This window comes from Fusarium poae, chromosome 4 (assembly GCF_019609905.1).
Source record: "Fusarium poae strain DAOMC 252244 chromosome 4, whole genome shotgun sequence".
NCBI lineage: Eukaryota > Fungi > Ascomycota > Sordariomycetes > Hypocreales > Nectriaceae > Fusarium > Fusarium poae.
In genome coordinates, this window is record NC_058402.1 from 723247 (window position 1) to 748191 (window position 24945).

Genomic DNA, 24945 nt, shown 5'->3' on the forward strand with positions numbered 1-24945 from the left:
CCTCTTAATAAAATCAGAAACAATAATCAACGGCTGGCCGATAAACGGCCCAGCCTCATGCACATGGGTTACACTCACAATTGATTCAATCTGATTCGATCCTCCGTACGTAGTTCAAGACACGAGGTGCTGGGATGCCGTTGGAACGTGATGACGTAAGGTCGATCCAACTTTAGAGCTTACCTTCCCAGGTTTAGGGTCAGTCACGAGCAGCTGTCTTGTCTCGCAAACCACTACAGATACACTGAACTCGACTTAATCATGTGCTACAGTCATCCTCACTAACACTCCTTCTCTGTCCTGTCAGGCTGAGAAAAGTCTCCATCAGAAGACTCAGCCGCCTGAGAATTGTCCTTGCCGCATCGCATTACCCTAACCATCAGCCGCCGCGCACCTCGAGATAGCCTCGTCTGACCCTACACACCCTGGTCCTTATTAAAATCGGCAAGCTGGCTCCTTTTAGATTCTTCAGTCCCTACCGCCCTCATTCGCGACACAAACAGAGCCTCGTGCGCTTCTTCTTTCCGCGAGCTGTAAGAGATCGGTATCGCGAGCGTTTACTCAATTTCCACCTTAATACTCTTCCTCACCTCAAACACACATTCCAATCCCGAGTCTACCGTTACCTTCTTGAGCGTCAACGTCGGCGCACGGATCAATTGCGCATTTTGGATATTGTTAGGCGGCGGGGAAGACAACTTTGGCTAGGATCGCAAGCGACTCGTCCGGTTAAGAATGCAAGGACCCGATCCAAGGGTTCAGTGGCATACAAAACGCCACAGACAGAAGACACAATGATGGGATACGGGTCTGCCCGGGCGACGAGCCCCGTTGATGGCGAGAGGGGCTTTAGGAGGAAGCGCTTGGCAGCAATGGCTGGTAATCTGTACAGAAGTGGCCAGGCAGCTGTCAGCGAGATCAAGGAATCATATGCTCAAACAAGAGCAGGACCTGCCGCTGCCGGACACGAGAACCATGGACGAATACACATTCCAGGTGCCTTTCCCGACGTTGCGATTACCGTTCATGGCGATGACCAAATGGTGCTGTTCCCCTCTTACGCCAAGCAACACATCAAACAGGATTGGAGTGAAATGGCTTCGCACGACCCGGATGCCCCACCTGGCAGCATCAAGGACGAGGGCTTCTGGCGTCAGGAATGGGAGCGAGCTGAAGACGAAAGAGCAATCGTTGATGTTGATGTTCGCGGCTGGATATATACCCCTCATACCGGTCCAATGACGAGGAGAAACAGGATCCTGATCGGTCTTGCACGGCAACTGAGTGGCATACCAGCCCCCCGGGCGGACCAAGCATATAGTCCGGAGACTGGACTACCACGTTCACATCTTCAAATGCACGAAGAGAAGAAGGAACAAGAAAAGATCGATTCCGAAGCTCGGCGGATAGAACAAGTGGGACAACGTGAGAAACAGGTTGCATACCAAGGAGGTTTTAGTGAAAAGACGACCGATAACGATGACCCCCTCGCGGATAGTTTCTACTATCCCTCCCGCGGAGGGAATCAGTCTCCAGACTCGGCCCCTTCTAGCCCAACAATGCCCGCCAGAACAACGACATCCAGTACCACAAATACTAGCGAGCTCAGTGAGAGCGATCTCATCCTCGCCAATGCCAATCTTATGGCTCGAATCGCTCCCTTCATGACCAATCCTTCTGTTGCCCTCCCAATTACGTTTTTCTTTTATAACGAGACCAAATCTCAGTCCAAGACCGTCATGACAAATGATGCGGGCCATTTTGTCGTCCGCGCCGCTCTCGATTTCGTACCAACCCATGTCCGTGTTCTCGCAGATGAGGATCTGTCTGCTGTTCAGGAGATCAAGGTCATCGAGCCATACGGAGTCAGTCTTATCAGCGATATTGATGACACAGTCAAGAAATCCAATATTTCTGCTGGAGCCAAAGAGATTTTCCGCAATACCTTTATACGTGATTTGGCGGATCTTTCAGTTGAAGGTGTCAAGGAGTGGTATAACAAAATGGCTGACATGGGCGTGAGCATTCATTACTGTTCAAACAGCCCATGGCAGCTCTTTCCAGTCCTAGCCAGTTTCTTCAAGATCCACGGTCTTCCGCCAGGATCACTCCACCTCAAACAGTACAGCGGCATGTTGCAGGGTATTTTTGAGCCAGTGGCTGAACGGAAGAGATCTACTCTTACTCGCCTTCTGAGAGATTTCCCAGAGCGAATGTTTATCCTTGTTGGGGACAGTGGAGAGGCCGATCTTGAGGTATACACAGAACTCGCCCTGTCAAATCCTGGTCGCATTCTCGCAGTATTCATTCGAGACGTCACCACACCCGAAGAGACAGCATTCTTCAGCTCTGGATTCGACTTTGGCCGACCAAAGACCGCAGGTGCTTCTAATGGACCTTCAAGAACCGTTTCTCGTACCCCTTCATACCAAAGCCTGGCCCCGAGTGGATATCGAGTAGAAAGGAGACCGTCAGCAGGTCCCACCATGGGCACATTGATCGACTTCTCAGATGAACCTCAACAAACAAAGGTCGATCGTAACACAGCCCTCGCCCAGGTGCAAAGCTCAAGCGCAAAAAGTGCCAGCACTGCCGATCTTCTCAGTGGCCGCAAACCAGCTCCGCCCAGACCAGCAAAACCTGTCGCTTTAAGAAGTGCCAAGTCCATCACTGAATTGAACAAGGGGCTCTCTCGACAAAACTCTGATGAGATTCCTCCACCTCCCCCACCTAGAAGGCCGGGAGTACAAGCACGAGATTCTACGGCACCCCATCCTCTCAAGCAGATCCACAACTCTTCCCAGCAGAGCTCTAGTAGTAACAACACCGCTTTCAAGATCCCAGCGCAGAGTCGATCCGGATCTGCTTCTTCGGGAGGTGGCCCTCCTCCACCTCCGCCACGTCGAAGAGGCACACCTTCCAGTATTACCGAGTCCAACCAAAACCCTCGTCTACCACCACGTCCCACCCAGACATCAGCTAACTTGGACGTGGACTACGACCCCCTTCCACCGCCGTCAGCAAACGCCCCTACGTCTTTTGGCTCCATGACAGGAGGTTACCGATCAGATGGCAACACTTCAACAGGAGGGTCACCCAACATGGGCCCTCAAGCAGTGAATAAGAAACTGGAGTTGTGGAGGAGGAGATTAGCAAGAGCACACGAGCAACTAGATGGATTAGGCGTCTCCTTATATACATGGCGACGAGGAAACGATGTCATCGCCGAAGCGGAGGGAATAGTAAAACGAGCCCTCGCAGACATGGACAGAAAGAGGAGGATGAACCGATAGTTATTCGGTCAAAGATATCCAAATCATGCTTATGTTTTTTCTTTATAATTCTGTTTGTATACTAGTATTTGGCATAACATAGACACGAAATCGGCCTGCTTTTTTGCTACGATACCCACCCACGCAACCAAGAATCCACACAGTCAGGATTAGAGACACACATCAACATCCAATCAGCTATAGGCGCAGTGGCGGAGTGGTCTAACGCGATAGACTAGAAATCTATTCTCTTCGGAGGCGTCTGTTCGAATCAGGCCTGCGTCGATTGGTTTATCTTTTGTTTGTGAAGATTCTTTTTGTGGCTGTGAGCCAAGTTTCTTTTGTCTGACTGGTGTTGAACAAAGACAGACAGTTAGATAGACTAGAAACTTTGCATTTTGTTTGCTACAAGAAATACTCCGCCAGAGTCTACAGCAAGTATGTCATGTTCACAAATTCACAAATCCAGGCTTTATCCGAATCACATATTCACTATCCAATCCTCGTCTATAGAAAATAGGCCATCGGGCCAACAAGTCCAATTGTTTGTTATATTCGTTTCGTTTCTAAATGCTTCCCAACTCCGACTCCGCTTGGCTGTTATTGTGTATTATCATCGTGGAGGGCCCATATCACCTGCCAGATTCATATGCATCATAGCATCAGCTGTCCAATCTTCTTGGCTCTTCTCATTCTTCTCCTGTTGTGACCAAAAACCACCTTCTTCTCGTCCATCAACACCTGGTAGCCGAATCTGGGGCGGCGCTTGACCGTGCCCTTGCATAGGCTCGGGTTGTTGGGATTGGCCTGGGACTGGACGTCTATGGAGAGGATTATGATCGGGCTCTGCTGAACTATATCGTGAAAAGTCCATGTCGAAGCCTTGGTCGGGTTGGTGAGAAAGGTTCAACTGAGGTTGGGAACCGGCCGATTGTGGTGGGTGTTCAAACTGCGAGCGTTGAAACCCTGTCGGTGTCTCTTGGCCATCAGGTAGCTCAGAAATCATGGTAGGTGCTGCATCATATTCATAACGAGGAGTCATCTGGTCGTGTTCCTCTTCCAAGATTTGAGGTGCAGGTTCGACGTTTCTCAAACTGGAAGATCCGGGAGCGACGCCTCCTCCGCTTCGTACGCTGACCATTGATGCTCTAGAGGGATCCATCATATCACCTGCTGTGGATTCGGCGTCCATATCGCGAATGGAGAATTGGGCAAGAGTCCTCAGTTTTCTGCTAACCCAGCCACCGAGAATCTTGCCACGCTGCTTCTCTCCTAGACGAGACCGTGGGAAATCTCCTTTGTTGACAAATGCGACGATATCTACAATGATTTGGTGTTCATTAAGAATTGCATTGACAATAACAGGAACAATCGACGCCAGGTACGGCTTGCGGTTGACTTCAACAAGAACAACCACCAGGCCACCAGCTTGGAATACCGCACTAAATTTTGTTAGCATATGCATTTCACTCCAGATATACAGTACTTACCAGCCATTCTGCACAATATTTCTGTGGCATTTCTCCACCGAGTTCTCAATATCCATTGGGAAGTGGCTCAACCCATTAATCTCAAAGGTCTCACCAATGTTGCCTAGAACAAACAACACTTGCATGTCCACCTGAGCACCGTTGGGGCCAATAGGTCGGCTAACATTATGAAGGAAGCCCAAGTCTCCAGTACGGATATACTGGATATTAGGGTCGCCGTCAAGAGCTCGACCATCAAAGCGCTCGGCGTCAAAAGCGTCCTTGGAGCCATAGAATGACTTGACGCAAGCTTCAGAATCGACCCAAATTTCACCATACTCGCCATCAAGACAGTGTATCCTACTTTCAGGGTTGATAATGGCTATTTGAGTTGAAACTGGAACCATACCGCTGTCCTGTACCAGTAGGGCCAGAGGATCTGATTCAGGATCCACGGGAATAACCAAACCACGTCGAAGCGCTTGCGTGTCCAGCCAAAGCTCAATAGGCTCGATGCACATATAAGATCGTGACGCAACCATGGGGTTGAGGACATGCGAATAGACTGTGTTGATGGCAGTTCTATCAAGGCCAGCCCCAGCAAAATGGAGTCTGACCTTTTGGAAAACATCAACTCTTGGCCGGCTCTCGGCAGTAATCATCATGTTTTTAAGTTCATGAAGCGTGAAGCCCTTGGCCTGCATGGAATTCATGGCATGATCAAGCATCTGTGGTGTCGCATAACTATCCTTAATCTTGTATCTCGACAAGGTGACGAATAGAGACATGGGGTTGGCTGCAAACTCGACGGGTGATAGGAGGTAGGTTGGCGTTCCGATATAGATTCCCATCAGAGCCGTATGGATGAAGCCTAGACCAGTCGTGCTTCGTACACATCCAAGCACAGGTCTTGAACTTGTCATTTGGCAAGTTTCTTTTTGAACCTTGCACATGCCCATAATTGTGTCATGTCCAAGCTGAACTGAAATTCGACGTTGATCGGGGGTCCAGTAAGTCCAGACAATGACGGGATAGCCAGGTCGAATCCAAGCAGGGTCAATGGTGAACCGTAGGTCTCTCAATCCACTACTTTGCTTTGGTGGCTTAGTTGTGTTGTAGATAGCAGGACTGGTGATCTTGAGAACCTGGGCTGACTGTTTGATATGGCTGGCCACCGGCTTTACTTTGATCAAATGGTCGACCTCGGCGTTGACCAGCACAGCCTTAACGTTGTAATCAGCTACAATATGCAGGAAAGCTGGGACATCTTCGTTCAGCCGGTTCTGGTCAAGGGGTGCAATGGGAATGACAATTGCGCCCAAGCATATGCAAGCATGAATGGCAAAGACAAACTCCTCCGAATGTGTGTACATAAGGATAATGTGGTCTCCCGGCTTCACCTTGACCTTGTTCTTCAGGTACATGGCAACAGAAGCGACTTTCGTGTCAAACTTCTTCCATGTAACACCCTTGCCTTCTCGACCTCTGCCATCGATTGTGCAGTACGCTAGCTCTTCCGGCTGACGGGCTACTCGCCATTGAATGAGATCTGAAATGCAAGAAAAGTTGTTAAGAGGTGTTGAAGTCCGGTCATCGATCACAACTTCGCGCCTGTCAACACCAGAGTATTGCTTGTCAGCGGGCAACAAAAATTCGGCACGAGAGTCCGAAGCCAAAGGTGACCAGATACCACCCATAGGGTCTACACCGATAGGAAGGTTAAGCACCGCATGTTCCACGCCAAACTTGACGTGCACGCATGGAAGGTTGCCGAGATCAAACTCCCGGCGACAAAGCATGTTACCAATCTCCCGTCGTCCGTTCTTAACAACACGAGGCAACGTGTTTGGTGCTGTGATCATAACGCAGTACAGTCTCAGATGGTGCTCTGTCATGAGAACCTCCATACAACGCTCAGCCAATGACTCTAGCAGAGCTGTATCCGGTTGTCGGGGTGGTCCCCCAGATGTCAACGGCGCTGTTGATGCAGCTGCTGATTCCAGTACCACAACCGGCAGGTGTTCATCATTGACAAAGACGTCAAAGGCTGAACAATCGTAAATCTTTGGAACATTCTTGACGATGCTCACAACGATGTGCTGAACAAAGAAGTAGCGGTACTCGGCTAGTTCGTGTCCATGCTCAACCCACTCAACCTTTTGTCGAATTCGGTCTTCATAAAGACCCAGGACAAAGATTTTGCCCTCGATGACGGTGCCCAGCAAGCCTGTTCGCAAGAATTCGGGCTCTACGGGCTGTGGTGTAGGGTCACCTGGGTCAAACTTGTAAGGACGAGCATGGAAAATCAGCTCGGTATTCTTTGGCTGTGCCCAGAAACCGCCTGAAAGAGAAGGTGAGTCAACCCAGATTTCACCCACAGAATGTGGCGAGGCCAGTAAGCCCGTTTCTGGATCGACGACGGAGAGTGTGGCATCCGGGATGGGGTATCCAAAAGAACCAACTCGGACCAAGCCTGGGTCATCTGTCACCCTTTTCCGGGCTTCATTTCCAATGGCCACTACCACAACTTCGTTGGTTTTCAGAGCCTCGCGATCCAAAAGGACTTCACCAAGCTCATTCTTTGCCCTCTCCTCAGTTGCCGCTGTGCCACCACCTGACAAAAGACTACCAAAACCGTTCGAGACCGCTGGCTTCTCTGTTTCCTCCTTCTCTTCATCAGACTCTGTATCATCTTCGAGTTCAAGCTTCAATGGGCATCCCATACGCTCTTCTCCTCCTAGCCAGTCGCGCACACTAATCACCATGCCTCCATGCTCAGGCAGACATAGCATGGGTGCAACAACCTCACGGGCACGAGGATTTCTCAATGGTCTTAGCCATCGGTCAGCCAAAACTTCGTGGAACCCACTATCTACAGTCAAAGTGTCAATCAAGCAAAGCTTGATCATCTGAAAGTTTGGCTCCATTCCCTTCTTGAAATTCCGGGTCACCATTGGTTCTTGCTGGTAGTTGTAAGCGGCTCGCTTTAATCCTGGGTAGTCGGCAATCATGACGGTCGATTTGTACTTGGTAAGAAGGTGGGCGTACAGTCCAGGGACATCGACAGCTTTGTTGTCGAACCAAACAGTTGTGTGGCCGCCGTAGACGGTCAGTAGTACGCTCAGAATCATGCCAATGCCCTGGCGGGGATCAAGGTACGAGACCAGAATTTCGCTGCTTGCGCCGCCACCAATAAGTCGGCCATTCTTGTCGCGAAGAGACGGGTTGAATGTATCTCCCGGTCCGTTGCCCGGGATAGTAGAAATAATCGCACTGAGACAAGCCATTTGGTGCATGATGGTCCGGTGGCTAAGAACAACACCTCTCAAGTCTCCAGTCGGCGCTCGTGAGAATTCGATATAGGCCAGATCGGGAACAACCAAGGCTGGAACGTCCTCCTTCTTCTTAGGATGATAACTGCCAAACTCGTTTGTCTTCCACCATTCAACGCCCTTTGGCCATGTCAATTTTTGTGTAGTAATATCTCGTTGAAAGGCTTTGAGGTTGTTGTCAGTAGTCAGCGCTAGATGAGCTTGCGTTGTAGTAAGAATGTGGTTCAGGCGTTGATAGTCCTGCAAGTCATTGATGGGAACGGCAACAACTCCAGCAATAAAGCATCCTAGCAAAGCAATGGCGAAATCAATGACTTCTGAATCGCGATAGATGAGAGCAACCCGATCACCTCGGTACAGCGAACTTTTGTCGCGGATGACTTGCGCAACCTTCTCTGCCCTAGATGCTAGCTTGTCCCATGTAATTGAAGCAATCTCCTTGCCCTTGCTATCCAACACCCAGTATGCCGGTTTCTTGGCAATCGTTCGACCTCTATGTCTGAGTACAGCTGCGATGTTATCGAACTTTGACATTGGCGTAGAATCATCATGAGGGTCTTGAATAGCGAATGGTACCTCGCGAGGATCAAGGGGTAACTGGTATTCGAGCGCTTCTGGTGGCGGAAGATCGTTGGTTGTAAGCATCGGGGGTGCCATTGCGGCGGTTGGAGAGAAAGCGTCGCTAGAGGAATATCGCTGTTGAGGTGCAACATGCTCGGCAGTTTGGCCCTGGTCATAGTGCTGCTGTCCCGCAAAATCTGAAAAGTATCCTTGCGAATCGAGAAGCGTTGTAGTTCGTCCGTCATACTGCTGCCCGTCGTACTGCTGTTGAGGTGGCTGTTGCTGGAATTGATGCTGCTGGTGCTGGGAGTCGCCATATGCGCCTTGTTGCTCAGGTCTGAATGCATAGTCGCCCGACATCATAGTACCCGTTCGGGTCTCAGGTTCGAGATGGGAGGGGGAGAAGAAGAGAGAGTCGCGGTGAGCAGCGGTTGATCCTCCAGCTAGAGAACCTCCCGGGCGCAGCAACGAAGGCGGAGGTTGTGCTGGAGGAGGTCTTGGTGATTCTGAAGGAGCATAGCCGGAGTGCGGTCGGTATATAGGTGCGTCTGGTGAGTCTGGGATTGGACCGCTGCTGCTACCGAGAGCGGCAAATGCAGCGGCGCGATGGCCATCGCCTGAAGGATGGTCCGAGTCATCTGGAGAATGTATGCGTAGACCGGACTGAGGCTCGGCGAGAGCAGCAATTTGAGGTGGAGGTGCACCAAGGAATTGGGAGAAAAGCTGGGTTCGTCGCTTCTGATAGCTGCGATCGCGTAAGTAATTGAAGAGCAGTTGTAAGTAATTGAGGCATACCCTTTCTGTGTGATATCACCTTCCTACAGCAGGAAACGGTCAGTAACGAAAACTCAATGAATGCGACAACAACAAATCATCTTCAAGATAGCGTGTTGAGACGCCAAGAAGAAAGGCATTGAGAGGGAGATGGGGATTTGTGGAACAATCGGAGGGTCTTTTACTAACCTCGAGCTCGCGATCCAACTCTTCAAGCCGCTCTTGGAGCTCTGGACTGACTTCAGCCATGATGGCGGTTGTTCTGGCGATGCAGCCGCTCAAAGGATGAGGTCGAGTACAGTAAAGATTGTTGGATTATTGAGGTTGTCTCTCACAGCTAAGTTGAAGAAACCCAGCGAGAGAACAGAGTCTCGTGACGTAGTCTTAACTGAAGACTCAGAGGGCGGACAAGAGGCTGCTCTTATTGGTTCTATGTACAGGGCCCGTTGCATCAAGGGCGGGGTGCCCCTGGGTTGTCTTGGCCGAGTTACATAGACTGTATCACCACTTTAACCAGTTTTTTTGGGCACTGAATACGGTCCCTTGGCGGGTTAATCCGCCCGCAACTCAGACTTGCACCCTTCAACTGGTGCCCCTCCTTGACCTGCAGTAACTGCTACTCCACTAACTTGTGCCGTAAAGGGAACGCTGGCCGCTAAAAATAGTGGCTGGTTCTTGTCTTAGCGCCATATTTGACTTGACTGCAGCCCAAAAACAAGATGGCCAACCTTGAAGATGAATCTATACTCCGGAATAGCTTCGGAGATCATCGTGATCAGCAGGTTCGGTGACTTTTGCATACCGTATCGGTTCGTTTTATGCGGCGCAGTCCCATCATGATACGAGATATATCCGTACATATTCATTCAAGTAGAAATGCCAGTTGAAACGATGCCACGTTGGAGTTAACTCTAATCCAACAAAGAAATTTGATCAATGCGATTTGACGTTAATTATCTCTTGAATCGATTCTCACATGTCACCAAGTCAAGAGCCCCTTACAATCTATCATGTGTTAGTGTTTCAATAATTCCAGATAACGTACATGATAAGCGGGTGCAACAGACAAGCGAGTGCAACAAAAAATCCCGCAATTTACATCTTCTCAACTTAATCAATTAATTTTCAACCACCAAATATGCCAGACCCAAATATTGAGGCTAGGATTCTTCTTGCACTTCGTGCCCTTCAAAATGACCCAAAATTAAGTCTCCGACGCGCCGCAGGCATCTACCAGGTCCGTTATTGGACTTTATATCGCCGACAGAAGGGTATCCTTTCTACGCGTGATTCTATCCCAAAATCACGCAAACTATCTGATCTAGAAGAACAGATCATAGTTCAGTTCATTCTCGATCTGGATTCGCGAGGGTTTCCCCCGCGACTGCGTTGTGTTGAGGAGATGGCTAACCGATTGCTCGCCGACCGCGAGACGCCGCCTGTCGGCAAGCGCTGGGCCTCTAACTTCGTCAAGCGACACAAAGACCTCAAGACGCATTTCCCCCGTAAATATGACTACCAGAGAGCCAAATGTGAAGATCCGACCATTATTCGCAACTGGTTTAGGCTCATAGCAAATGTAATTGCGAAGTATGGCATCCGACCTGATGAAATCTACAACTTTGACGAGACTGGCTTTATGATGGGCGTTATTGCGAGCGGAATGGTCGTCACAGGTGCTGAAAGGCGTGGAAGACCAAAATCAGTGCAGCCTGGAAACCGGGAATGGATTACAGTCATTCAGGCGATCAATGCCGAGGGCCAAGCGATCCCGCCGTTCATCATAGGTGCGGGCCAATATCACCTCGCCCACTGGTACCGAGAAAGCAACCTCCCGGGCGATTGGGCTATTGCGACGAGTCCTAATGGCTGGACAGATAACGAGATAGGCCTCGAGTGGCTAAAGCACTTCGACCGGTGTACTACCAAGCAATCAAAGAATCGCTATCGTCTCCTGATCCTCGACGGACACCAAAGTCACCACTCGGTCGACTTTGAGAGATATTGCAAGGCAAATAAAATCATCACGCTTTGTATACCGCCTCATTCGTCTCATCTGCTGCAGCCTCTTGATGTCGGGTGCTTTGGCCTGCTTAAGAAGGCTTACGGGCGAGAAATCGAGCATTTGATCAGATGCTCCGTAACCCACATTTCCAAAACCGAGTTCTTGCCGGCTTTTTACACCGCCTACCAGGCCACAATGACAGAGAAAAATATTAAAGCAGCCTTTAGAGGAGCCGGACTTGCTCCTCTCGACCCAGAAAGTGTAATCTCGAAGCTCGATGTGCAGCTGCGGACTCCAACGCCTGTGGAGGAGGTAGTTAGCCCCTCGACCCCTTGGGTCTCAAAGACCCCAAAGACTATCCTTGAAGCCGACTCTCAGCTTGAATATCTTGAAAAGAGAATCAAAAGGCATAAAAGTAGCTCTCCAGAGTCAATTCTAGAAGCATTGAGGTCTTCTTCCAAGGGAACAAAGATAGTTATGCATAAGGTTGCCTTATTAGAGGCCAGGGTCCAAGATCTTGAACAGGCAAATAAGATACTAAGCCGGCGGCGGAGGGCAAAAAGAACCCGGCTACAGAAAGGAGGGGTGATGACAGTAGAGGAAGGAAGGCAAGTAATTGATCAAACGGATGTTGATGCGCAGGCGGTGGCTGGACCATCGAGAAGTGGTGGTCAAGGAGGGCCTCCGCGAATGAAGGAAAGGCGCTGTGGAGCGTGCGGCAAGACAGGACATAATGCAAGGACCTGTCAGATACTTGTCGCTATGTCTATGGAAGAATATAGCGATTAATTTTACTTAATTAATAGTCTGTTGTGTTTTTATTGCTATTTCTATCTGAGATGTTGTGATGTTGTGTTGCACTCGCTTGTCTGTTGCACCCGCTTATCATGTACGTTATTAATTATGATATTTGATGCGGCTGTAGATCCTGTAAACTCGATACTTCTTACCTGCTTCTCGAGTCAATGGTCGGAAGTTGTTGTTCCGGACCGGACCCATAACCTTCAGAGCTTTTGACTTCACGATGCTAGATTTTCAACTTCATTCTTTACCAACACTGAGTGACCATTTCCTGTCAGCAACAATTTTCGCTGTGCGATCCTGCGACTTTAGTGAGAGTTAGGAACAGACGTTATGAAGTCATGCGTCTTCCGGGCGGGCTCCGCCCAAATAGATCATGAGCCTCATTTGCTTCCTTGACATGATTCTGCTCACCAAATAGGTTGCCATTTCTTTTTCGGTGCATCAAGATCAAAGATCTAAATTCATATGGTAAGTCTACGATTTCTCTTTTATTCTTTGAACAAATTGCTATTTCTATGATGAGACACACATGACACAGACCTGTTCTGAAACTTGTGTAGAAAAACATGCTTAATTATCTGATCTTTATTGCAATTAATTCTTTGGCATTGCCTCGTCTTTGATGGCTTTTGTGCTAACATGGCGTCAGATACCTAAAATGATAAACCTGGTTCCAAAAATGGCACTCGGCCTCGAAGCTTCGACTGGGCCGAGTGTTTGACAAAGACGATCGAGCACACCAACTCTGTCCATCGGATGTGCTTCCTTGTCCCAAACCACACTCATCGTGACTGTCAATTGTGTTGGAAGACCGCTTGACGACAAAGCCTGAAAGTGCTCTATATTTACCAATTTTGGGAGTTAGTCCATTTCATAGTAATATAAAGATGCCTGTACCGGTCTTGTTCTCAATCGAATCAATTCACTGTACCACACAAATCAACCCTCGAGTTTTCAACCGTTTGAACAACCATTTCAACAACCGTTTCAACAAATACAGCAACTATTGAGTAGTTGCTTCATTCGCTTTGTGCCTGTCGAAACACCAACTTCTCGATTCGGATCAGTATGTCTGCTCCGTATCTGGAGGACTCGCTACAAGCGAATTGTCGTCAAAGTCTGAGTCAATCCATTCCAAGAGAGCTGCTGGATTTTCTCGATGAGCCATTGGAGGATTTCGGATCGAATCTGGATTATCTTTATGATATTCCCCAAGACAATAATGAAGTGTACGCACAAGAATTCCCGGAACTACCTCCCGCGGATGGTTTCGAAGAATTCATTGACCCTGCACTCCAGAACGACGAGTCTTCAAATCTTCCTACGCTTCAAGGACAATCTGGATACACCTATCCGGCATACGGAACAAGGCCCCTGTTGTTCCAGTCTCCCGACGGACGGTTCATGACAATTCAATCGCAATCGCAATCCACGCCACCAAGTCAAGTTCAACCTGAACTTGCCGCATTGCATCAGACTCCGAACCCGTACGCACACCTCTACCCACATTACCCGCCCCAAAGTCAATACCCAGATGCGGGTATCAATGGGCATCAAGGCGCCCTCTCGATTCCTCAATACCCCCCGGTATATGATCAAAAGGTAGGAGACCATCCCCCTTCTCATGGCATAATTAGTGTGTCTCAAGCTAACCCGCATGTTCAGCCCGCTCCCGGCATCTGCATGAATTGTGGTTGTGTAGCTCACTATCCCCCATGCTTCCAGTCTGTCCCACAAGCCAAGCCCATCCAGAGTCTCCCAGCCCAAGTCTCCCAACCAGAGCAGAGAAAGTGGGCTCCCAAGTCTAGATGGATGGAGGAGGACGAGGAGAGCGACGAATGTCCAGAACCTGCCAAGAAGGGCAGAAAGAACGTTAGTCGTCTTGTAAGTCGTGCCGCCAAATCGAAGACTACCAGAGTGAAAAGGGCCCAGAAAGGTGTCAGCACCGACATCTTTCCCTACCCTCATTTCCAGGAGTTTCTTGACTGGACAACTGCGGATGGTTGCAACATCTCCTATCTATCAGCAGGACAGTTCGATGATGAACTACTGCTCACTGCCAAGGAATTGCGCGACTACTTGGAGCAATGCCCTCGAGAGCTCAGGATCTGGCTTCAAAACAGTCCGTCAAAATGCAAAGGAAGGCACATTGACGCTGACGTGAAGTGTCGCTATTCCGAATGCCCAGCAAAGTACGGAACGATCCTTCATGGCTGGCATCGTGTCGCTTTTGACGAGTTTCCTGAAAGGACCAGTACGGGCATCAAAGACCCTTACAAAATGGCTGGTGTTATGCACCTTTGGTGTTTTGAGCAGTGCATCGATCCGCTTGAGCCTGTCGAAAAGAAAATTCTGCTCCCAGATGATCGCGAGTTTGAGCACGAGACATCGAACCGCATGGCGATCACCAGAGATGACTACAAAGATGTCATCGAAGGTGCCATAAAGCCCTGGGCCAGAGAGCGTCGAAAGGTGGGTGTCATACAGGTTCCCTACGCGAAGCACGAAGACACTCTAGCCTGGGCATTATGCAACTTCCACGTCAAGCATCAGAACGTTTCCCGTGGTAGGACCCGTCAAAAGCGAAACGAAGACAAGCCAGACGACGAAAAGAAGTCTATGGATCTCATCATGGGTAATCTCGCCGAGTACCACAAGAGATTAGAACTTGCCAGGCACAGAAGGGCGTACAAGGGAGGAAATGAGCGATCAAACGGCTTCGCATCTGGGCCGGCCAACCCGCCACAAGTCGGGCGACAGTCACCAGAGCGCAAAGAGATTGCAGAGCATGTGCCGGAAGATCGCGTACAAGATGTGATAGAGGCGGCGCCATTTGAGTTGCCTCCCTATTCTGAAGACGAGATGTTCGAATTACTCAAGCAATTCAACGAGACCAATGACGCTGCTCCTCGTCCTCTCACACCGCAGAGCTTAGGCACAGAGGTTCCTACGAGGTTGTCCTGTAGCCCTCCTACAAAAACTGCAGTAATGTCCGTTCATCCTCTTGCTAACCAGGCAAAGGTTTCTCCTGGAGTGATTCAAGACTGCATCACCATTCCTGGTCCTATCGCAGTTCAAGCAAATGATTCTCCTCTTGGAATGAGATCTCTGTTTGGTTCTCCCACTGGGAGTGTATCATCGACTGGGTCGCGCAAGCGTTCACGGGATGGGAAGGAAGTCGGTAACCCTGAAGCCAAGAAGAGACGACCGAGTCCTCCTAATATCATCGCACTTCAAGCAGAGGATTCTCCTCTTGGAATGGAATCTCTATTTGGCTCCCCCATTGAGAGTGTATCCTCTTCAACTCGGTCGCGCAAGCGTTCACGGGAGGAGGAAATCGGTACCCCTGAAGCCAAGAGACGACCACCACCTACCTGGAAGACTGGTCCACCTAGAAAAAGAAGCGGGTATTCTTTACCGAGTCGCTCGCCCATCAAGAGAGGTAGCGTATCTGCCAGGAGGAAGAGAATCTCTGTGTAGTCTATATTGCTTCATAGGGATGTGAGTGGAAGTGATGACTAGGTATCTCTGCGGGTCGGAGAACAACTTGGAAGTCATGGTTGATTACGCATGGTTTGAGTTAAAAAGTTTTTGTTTTGATTTCGTTTTTCATCTGATACCCCGGTTTCATTAGACAGCATAGCGATGGGCGCATTGGATTGGATCTTGTATACGCATTTTGGCATGGAGTTTTTGTTTGGTTCTTTATTGAAACGATTGTACAGATTATTTTTAATTATTGCTTGATCTGTGAAACATGTTTCGATTTTTTAATCATCACTTGAGTGCTTTGATGCCATGTCTCTGAAACAGTGACTTGTCGTAGATACCCAGGCATGAGTTGAGTCTTGCCTTGACATGAATGACATGATAACAACTTCTAAGGACGACTCTGGTTTCAAGATTCTTTGGAGAAATAGCACAGTCAGGGACTCAAGTCTTTGTCGACGTTTCAAGTCACACAGTTTCGAGTCTCTTTGTTTTCAACAGTAAAGACTACTATACTAATACGTACCACAGCCATGGAACCGTTGCTTTCAAGCCACCACCTTGATAAGTGACAGCGCACGGCTCAGCTCAAGATCCAGCCCCAATGTGAAAGAGTCACAAACATTTTTAAGTGAGATCTTTCTTAATATCCAACAGCCAACATCGTGTCCAAGCTCGAGTTGACCCAAGGATGCCAACGCCCGGACAAGCTCTTAGCTTCTCCTCACTTTCAAGGTCAAGGCAGTTGGGAAAAACAGGCCCGCCCGTTTTAGTAGTGACGTTTGGTGGGGGAAACTTGGGAACCTTTGGAATGGAGGGGTTCAGGTTCACGGAAACGCCGATGCAGGCTTACAGCTCCGGGGGCCGCTAAACAAGGTTGGCCTTGCAGCTGAGCCGGGAGCTGTTGAACTGTAAAAGCAGCTTCTTCTTTTCGGAGGTAATGAGCTGTTGGAGATTTCTCTTTTGGGATGAGCAATGAGACATGACAGGTGAAATATTGAATGACATGTTATGATATGACAGGGTACAGTCAGAACGTTGAAGCTGTAGCTAGCTGCATCGGCGAGTGCGAGGATGGACAGACAGACTGATGCTGTACATGAGAGATGTTGCGCAGAACATAAAGTAGCTCACACTCCAGGGTCTTTATTCTTCCAAACACACAAAGCATCTATCTTGCTTGTCCTGTCTGTACCCGCCAAGGGATCGGAGCAAGGGTAGACGTGGTCAAAGTACAATACGCTATCTATCAATATTCGGCGAGAGCGATCCAATCCATAACATATATCAATCCCGGTTGCACGGCATTTGAGAGTTGTACAAGACCTCACACACGACGATTTGTAAAACAATCACGTGTACATTTTCCCCTTGATTTTGTCTTTTTCGGTTTTTCGGTTCCGTTTTCCCCATTTCATCTTATCTCTTGTCCTCTGGACATTACATTCCATCATATTACAGCTGCGTTCGTTTCAAGGTTGCAACCCTTATCTCTATTACCAACCCATCGGAGAAATAAATCCTGCTGCAGTGCAGATTTCTCCTTCTTGTTGGTCTTTTCCAAGTAAAATTATAACTTTACTCTCCACGACCAATCTTATTCCGGAAAGTTGACAATTCAACTAACAAGCTCTTTCAAAGTGACGGAGACGGCTTGAGGAAACTCAAAGCTCCCCAGTTTTTAACTTTTCTGGTCGAACCTTACAGACGGTACCTTACAGGCTTCTTTTAGTGGATCTACCGCCTAAACCACCCTCCTTGCCGTTCCGACCAGGGTTACGGATACTAGGCCTAGCTACAGCTACCTACAGCTCCAGCTGCAGGGCCCTCCACAAGTTACCTCCACATTCACCCAGCTCAGTTAGATCCATCCCAACCGTCACAAATCGAGGGTCTAGTCCAAGACCAAGCCTTTGTCCTCGATTGAGTCTGTCAACAGTCATCTTTTTTTTTTTCGACTCTTTCATTCTCCCTTCTCTGCTTTTTACTTCCATCGAATCATGGGAGCTGACACGATACCTGCTTTGCAGGTGATTGTACTGGTATGTTGATCTAATAAATATTTGCTTTCATCTTATCTATCCAGCCTCTCCATTCCTCGTTTGTTTACATTGTATCGTTATACAAAAAAGGCATTGGCCATGTCATGACGTGAGAAACGGCTCGGATACAGATCCGAAAAGTGAAGAAACGCGTCGCACCATGACTCGTCTTGTGGCGTTTCTACTATCATCATGACCCGTCTCTCAGTACAACCAACTCATTACCAAACTCTCACTAATCTCATCACCAGGGCTCTGGAGGCGGTCCCCAAGAATCAAATACGACGGCATTCCTGGTTCGCTCTGTTGGTGCAAAATGGCATCGTGGTTCTATCATCGCTGTCGATGCTGGCGTTCACCTCTCTTCCATCACACGTATCATGGAAGAGTCGATACCATCACCACCACCGACTCCTCCATTCACACTCACCACAGGCCCCTTTGCAGGCCTTGAGGTTCCATACTCCTCACCTGCTGCCAATGCTGCTTACATCACCCGAACTCTTGTCGACACATATCTCATCACACATCCTCATCTCGATCACATCTCAGGGTTTGTAGTCAACACAGCTGGCTTTCCAGGCACAAGACCAAAGAAACTGGCTGCATTGCCCAGTACAATCAAGGCTTTTAAGAATCACATCTTTAACAACGTCATATGGCCAAATCTCAGTGATGAAAACAACGGAGCAGGTCTGGTCACTTATATGAGATTGGTCGAAGGTGGCAGTCCTTCACTCGGCGACGGCGAAACTAGAGGTTACATCGAAGTCGCCGATGGACTCCTCGTCAAGATATGGAGCGTGAGCCACGGACACTGCCTTGAGAAACATAGTCATAGGGGATCAACATCAAGTGCATCCACTCGCTTCAGCAGTCATGACGCATCCATGTCCCAAGGTCCACCTGCTCGCTCAAATTCCTACTATCCAGGGTCCCTGCACCGGAGCTCAGTCTTGCTTTCGCAGGGTACCTTTGGTTCCATCTCTTTACCTCCACCACCCGACCAGGAGCGTATGTGCGTATACGATTCAAGCGCATACTTCATTCAAGATCCTATAACCAACCGCGAGGTACTCATCTTTGGGGACGTCGAACCCGACAGCATATCACTTAGTCCGAGGAACCTGCAAATCTGGCAAGAAGCAGCACCAAAGATCGCTTCGGGAAATCTCAAGGCTATCTTCATCGAATGCAGCTATGACGACTCACAGAGCAACGACCGCCTATTTGGCCATCTGAAGCCCGTATTCGTCATGGAAGAGCTGCGTGCTCTGGCTACCGAGGTAAACACCGTTCGCAGTATGCGTAACGCTGATTCCAAGAAGCGCAAGCGCATGGGCAGCACGGCAGACGAGGGTCCTCGACGGAATCCTTCTCTTGCCAACTTCACATCTGAAGACCCTGTGTCTCCCAAGACACTCAAGGCTTCGACACCAGATTTTGTATACACAGGTCCCGAAACACCTCCGACGCCGCACCTCGCTACGCCGACGGCAGAGTTGACACTCAACCCGTCCGATTCGATCACATCGGTGCCTACAATCAGGAAGCCTCTGGAAGGTCTTCAAATCGTCATCATTCACGTCAAGGACCGACTAGACGATGGTCCCAACGTCGGAGATATCATACTGGAGCAACTGAACGACCACGAGAGCGAGGCGCAATTCGGATGTGAATTTATCATTTCTAAACCTGGAAAGAGCTTCTATCTTTGAGCATTTCAGCCATCGGCGTTGGGACATGTTTGTTTTTACATTGGATCATAGGTTTTTGTCCTATGGGTTGGGGATCTGTAGGCTGTGATCAAGCTTGCACTATACCGCTTGTATTTTCTTTATATATGACTCGGTTATGAACTTTCACTTATGATAAAGCTTTGGATGACGGCTCTTGGGATGGGCGGAGCTGCATCAAATCTCAAGATGCATTGCACAAACACTATTATTGTCAGGCTGGGATTTACGACCTTGTTATTCTATTCGAGGTCTTCATAATGAATATATACGTCTATGTCTACCTTAGTTCTTTTGCTCTTTTTGGATCTTCTCAACTCCTGCTTCACCACCAACGTCCTTTTCATAATCCGTTCTAGTAAGCTCAAACGCTTCAGTGACTCTTCCATACGTGATTCCTCCCAACCTGCTAACCGGCCTCAAGACAGCAGGATCAACCAAGTTCCTCTCCTCATTCAATGCATCCTCGCGAACCCAGAAGCGCGTGCCCTCGAAAACAGCCATAACTCCCGACTTGTTGCCCGGTCGTGCCTTGCTGTCAAACTCCTTGATCATGTCGAGCTTGCACTCGATGCTGACGATAGCCTCGCGCACACGAGCACACTTGACAGTCTCGCAGTCATACGAGGGTGTGAGACCCGAGATGTCCCACTCAGAGACGCCGTAGGGGGCGTTCACACTGCATGAGTTTGCGGCCTCGATAAAGTGTTCGGAGATGATGTTGATGACGCACTCGCCCGAATCAGCGACGTTGCGCAGCGAATCCTTGGCAGCAGCCAGGCTGGATGAGAAGCCAACAACAAACATGGGAGGATCGTGGTTCATCATGTTGAAGTAGCTAAAGGGTGCCAAGTTCTTGTGAGTGCCATCAGGTGCTTGACTGCTCACAAAGGCGATGGGACGGGGCACGATGGCTGAGATGAGGAACTTGTAGTTGAAGACCGCAGGACGACCCTCCTCATGGGGATCTATAGTGACGTGCTTTCTTTCCGCATCATCCTTTCCAAGCTTGTTGGCACCCGCACCGAAAGCCCAGTCCGCATCCACAGTCTTGGTGTAGCGAAACTCAGAGGTAGTATCAAACTCAGGGCGAGAAGCCTCGACGCCCTTGAAATCCGGATGAGGATTGCGCTTAATATTATCTCCCATTGTGAAGTGAGATGTACTAAAGAGTCGTTTGGTTGAGTGAGTTGTGAGCGGTTTGAAGAGGAGGTTCAGTCTATGCATGGGGATGGGAATGGGAGTGGTTTAAAACTATGGAGATTCTTTTGGTCCCTGGTCAAGGAGAATAGCAAGAGGGGTTTCCCCGGGTAGTCTATCAGGCTTGGTAAGGTTGCTACGTCTGTTTGTAATGCGTGATAAAGCATGGTGGATTGTCTTCCCCACAGCTTTTGTGTGACCTCATTGATACAGATTACAGAGTCAGGTAACGACGCTGTTTCGGCGAATTGTATGATGGTCGAGTCATTGATATTATGCTGTTAACCGAGGCGTGCAGAATCAAACCTAATAAAGTTACTACCTTAGACCTATTGTCAGGTCGGTCAAAAGAGATATTCAAGTAGTAGAGTCAGCTTAGTTAATGGTAATAAGAAACGACTTTAAGTGCCTTGAATTACCCCACGTTCTTCAATTGCTGAGTTCATATTTTCAGCATTGACGAATAGTCTCATTTGCATGTATCAATAGTTCTTTTTGAGATTTATTTTATCATGACTACCTTATTGATATAGAAGTTAGTGCTGATTACTAGCATTCATCTCAATAAGAGTCTACCTCTATCTGTCCGTCCGTCTGTTGAGTCTGAGTATAGGGTAACAGTCAGCTTACATAATCATCCAATTTAAGTTGTACATGTGACAGCGCGAACCAGTTAACGCGGCCAATGACTCTAGACTAGTCACTGGCCGCGCTGTAGAAAAAAAAAAAAGTCATCGAGTCAACCAATGCCCAAAGAAAGAAATACCAGCCATGAAATAAGCCATTGATGCACCTTTTGTATCACGCTCTTTTCCTCTCCGCATCATTTCTTACAAATCTTTCTCATGCAGGCATGGGCCAGTCGACGCCTCCCGCATTCATTTGCTCCTTTTAACCGTCTATCATTACCATACATTCAATCCCGCAGCTGCCCCTCCTCGACTGGGCCATTCATTTCCAGGCGGTGTTTCTCGCCTAGCACCCATCTATACAGGCTCACATTGGATCGGGATCCCACATTCAACGAATACACCAAAGGTCTTACAGTTGCAATGTCTACCTCAGTAGAGATTGTGTCTGTACCCACCGTTGACACTCCTGGCACTTCTCTTTATGTCCATACCGACAAGCGCTCATATGTCTTCGGACGTCTTGAAGAAGGCACGCAGCGTGCCTTCCAGAGCCGCAAATGTCGGGTGGGACCAACCGAGCATGTCTTTCTCAGTGGCACTGTCTCATGGCAGCAGGTTGGAGGTCTCTTCGGCTACATCCTTACAGTTGGCGCCGTCTTGGACGCGAGTAGAGAGCAGGAGGCGGCCGAGAACTTGAGGAGGAAGGGGAAGGGTCTGAAACCTCTGAAGGAATCTTCGAATCACCCTATTCACATCCACGGTGGCGAGAACTTGAATCATATCCTGGCCACATGCCGTTCCATCATTCTGCGGCAACCCGTTGTTGTCGAGACGCATGAACACAGAGATGATCCCCGCCTCGATGCCATCGAAAGTCTGGAACCGGATTGGAAAGACGATTCACTCCGTGTATGGAAAATACCAATTCAACGAGAGCGCTCTAGTAGCCCACAGAAGCGTCGTCGTTCCAGTGTCGCTGGAGATATCACTGACTCCTCGGGGTTTAAAGGATCTCCATCTCTTTCGGATCCCGAATATGCCGCCACCTTGGTCAAAGAGCTCATGTTCAATGGTAAACTTGGTGCAAATCTCACGATTATTCCTGTGAAGCTGGCTACCGTCAAACCTGAAGACATAGTCTTTATCTCTCATCTTCCAAGCGGTTTCATTGGACTCTACACAGGCCCTAGGCCCGGTGACCCAACCTTTGTGGACACTGGTAAAACCGTATGGATATTTGGTAAACCTTCACCCGACTCGCGCAACATATTACAATGGAAAATGCCTCCCACGATATACAGCCAAACCTCCATGTGCTATCTAGTCAAATGTCTTCCTCGCCGAGGTAAATTTGACGCCGAAAGGGCCAAAGCGCTTTCAGTATCCGTGCGTGATTACAGGAAGTTGATCGCGGGCGAAACTATAAAGACAGAGGCAGGTGTCACTGTGACCTCTAAAATGGTTGTCGGCCCGGACATGCCTGGTCCTGGATTCATCGTCGCTGACATCGAATCACACGATCTTATCGACTCTTTTATGAAGCGACCAGAATGGTCGAATCCCGAATTGATGACAGATGTTGTTGCTGTGTACTGGATCTTGGGTCCTGGATTGGCAGCAGATGCCAGAATTCAGAAGTTTGTCGATGAGCACCCTACGTTGAAGCATATCTTCTGCGCCAAAGATGTATGCCCTAACGAGATTTCCCTTGATGGGCCTGCTCAGTTACAAACGAAGTTGCGCATTATTGACGGGGAAAGATTCAAAATACTAAAGTACGACAACAACGCCAAGGCAACATTGCCTTCTGGGCCGTTAGTCGAATATGGCCGTACTGGAAACAAGATCACCCTCATGCCCCGCCTGAGATTAAATGATGGAATCCTTCGCCCCACTCTCAATCTTATGGATGCAGTTAATAGCATCAACAAAGATGTCCTGGAGCTGGCAAGGCAAGCTCTCAAAGAAACCGAGGACCCCGAGTTCCTACGGAAGCTAGAAGAGGACGAGAAGGACATTCCTAACCGAGATACCGAGATCATTCCTCTTGGTACTGGTTCTTCACAACCGGGCAAGTACCGCAATGTTTCGTCCACGCTGATTCGTGTACCTGGCATCGGCAACTACCTTCTCGATGTTGGCGAAGGTACCCTGGGCCAAATTCAACGTCTCTTTGGAGAGAAGGAAACAGGAGACATCCTACGAGACTTGAAGTGTATTGTGATTAGCCATCTTCACGCCGATCACCACCTTGGTACTCCCACTTTGATCAAAGCTTGGTACGAACACACTATCAACGATAGCAACGCAAGGTTGGCCATATCTTGTATAGAAAAATACAAGACCCTTCTGGAAGAGGTTTCCCAAGTCGGGGACTTTGGTCTTCACCGATTACACTTTCCCCATTTTAGTGATACCGACAACGATAGGGATGACCCCGGGCGTTGTGAGCTTAATAATGACATCTTTGGACTCAAGGCCATTACGCGTGTCAAAGTTCCTCACTGCTTCCTCTCAATGGGCACAGAGCTGGAGCTCACATCTGGCCTACGCATTGCCTACTCAGGTGATTGCCGTCCCTCGATGGCCTTTGCCCATACATGCAAAGGAGCCCATCTCCTCGTCCACGAGTGCACTTTTGACGACGACATGATATCTCACGCTAAGAGTAAGATGCATTCCACCATGGGCGAGGCTCTGAACATTGCGCAAGAGATGAAGGCGAGGAAGACGCTGCTGACACATTTCTCACAACGGTACGTCAAGTCTGAAATATTAAAGGAGGACGAGCGACTCAAGGGTGGTGATGTTCTCCTGGCGTATGACCACATGACAATCAAGCTGGGTGATTTCAAGAAGGCGGCTGCTTTCCAGCCTGTTGTTGCTAAGCTGCAGAACGCGGGTACAAGTGTGACGATGAGGACACCAGAATAGACGTGTACTACTACAATTTTACGATGGCACTACCCCTTGTTGGAAGTGATTATGTTTGTCTAGTTTTTGAGACTATTGAATCCTTGAGCAACAGATGTCGTTCAAGTTGTAAAGATGAATCCTCCTGTATACTGTCTCTGGTCCCTCACAGCCTACACCCGTATATCGCACCACCACCACACAACTCAGTCCAAAACTTGACCAATTAACACCTTGGAAAGTCTAGAATTATAACCAACCACTTAATTAAATAAAAATGAGTTCAATTTTTCCCATTCAACGCTTCAAACCGGTGATTCCAGAAACATGGACACCGATACCGCCCTCAAACTTTATCAAACTCTAAGATTCCGGCCGCGTGGCCTAATGGCTAAGGCGCTAGATTTCGGTTCCCCAGCACCCGTATCCTCTAGAGATTCCAGGTTCGAATCCTGGCGTGGTCGAAAATCAGCTGGAATATTATATTTTTGCTAGTTAATCTTTTTTGTTATGAAGAAAGTCTTGATGTGAGAACTACCTGCCAATCGCGGCTCGTGGATATGTTGCTTAACTATCTTTGGTCTCTGATATCATCTTGGTCAGGTACTGTACGGGGGCCGGCCCGGTATAAGTGAGCCCCCTAAAGTTAGATAAAGTGTCATCAATTTTTAGATTACTCTGTTTTGTTTCTTTTGCCAGACCATACATAATGATTA

At 48.7% G+C, this 24945-nt stretch overlaps 6 protein-coding genes and 2 non-coding genes across 8 annotated transcripts; 6 read left to right on the forward strand and 2 right to left on the reverse strand.

The window, feature by feature from the left end:
• Positions 1 to 794: 794 nt before the first annotated feature.
• Positions 795 to 3293, forward strand: FPOAC1_010352 (uncharacterized protein; the record flags this gene model as incomplete). The annotated part of the gene is made up of 1 exon (XM_044854745.1): positions 795 to 3293. One exon carries the CDS (start codon positions 795 to 797, stop codon positions 3291 to 3293), a length of 2499 nt encoding a protein of 832 aa, XP_044702058.1.
• A 182-nt stretch (positions 3294 to 3475) lies between these two features.
• Positions 3476 to 3557, forward strand: FPOAC1_010353. Its single transcript has one exon. It is a non-coding gene; the product is annotated as a tRNA-Ser (tRNA).
• A 328-nt stretch (positions 3558 to 3885) lies between these two features.
• FPOAC1_010354 (uncharacterized protein) lies at positions 3886 to 9657 on the reverse strand (the record flags this gene model as incomplete). Its single annotated transcript, XM_044854746.1, has 4 exons — positions 3886 to 4714; positions 4763 to 9379; positions 9430 to 9452; positions 9598 to 9657. The coding sequence occupies 4 exons, from the start codon at positions 9655 to 9657 to the stop codon at positions 3886 to 3888; spliced, it is 5529 nt and encodes a 1842-aa protein (XP_044702059.1).
• A 3628-nt stretch (positions 9658 to 13285) lies between these two features.
• On the forward strand, positions 13286 to 15697 carry FPOAC1_010355 (uncharacterized protein; the record flags this gene model as incomplete). The annotated part of the gene is made up of 1 exon (XM_044854747.1): positions 13286 to 15697. The coding sequence occupies one exon, from the start codon at positions 13286 to 13288 to the stop codon at positions 15695 to 15697; it is 2412 nt and encodes an 803-aa protein (XP_044702060.1).
• Positions 15698 to 17706: 2009 nt separating this feature from the next.
• Positions 17707 to 19466, forward strand: FPOAC1_010356 (uncharacterized protein; the record flags this gene model as incomplete). Its single annotated transcript, XM_044854748.1, has 2 exons — positions 17707 to 17748; positions 18000 to 19466. 2 exons carry the CDS (start codon positions 17707 to 17709, stop codon positions 19464 to 19466), a joined length of 1509 nt encoding a protein of 502 aa, XP_044702061.1.
• Positions 19467 to 19769: 303 nt separating this feature from the next.
• On the reverse strand, positions 19770 to 20633 carry FPOAC1_010357 (uncharacterized protein; the record flags this gene model as incomplete). The annotated part of the gene is made up of 1 exon (XM_044854749.1): positions 19770 to 20633. One exon carries the CDS (start codon positions 20631 to 20633, stop codon positions 19770 to 19772), a length of 864 nt encoding a protein of 287 aa, XP_044702062.1.
• Positions 20634 to 21736: 1103 nt separating this feature from the next.
• FPOAC1_010358 (uncharacterized protein) lies at positions 21737 to 24250 on the forward strand (the record flags this gene model as incomplete). Its single annotated transcript, XM_044854750.1, has 1 exon — positions 21737 to 24250. One exon carries the CDS (start codon positions 21737 to 21739, stop codon positions 24248 to 24250), a length of 2514 nt encoding a protein of 837 aa, XP_044702063.1.
• A 352-nt stretch (positions 24251 to 24602) lies between these two features.
• On the forward strand, positions 24603 to 24693 carry FPOAC1_010359. Its single transcript has one exon. It is a non-coding gene; the product is annotated as a tRNA-Arg (tRNA).
• The last annotated feature ends 252 nt before the right edge of the window (positions 24694 to 24945 follow it).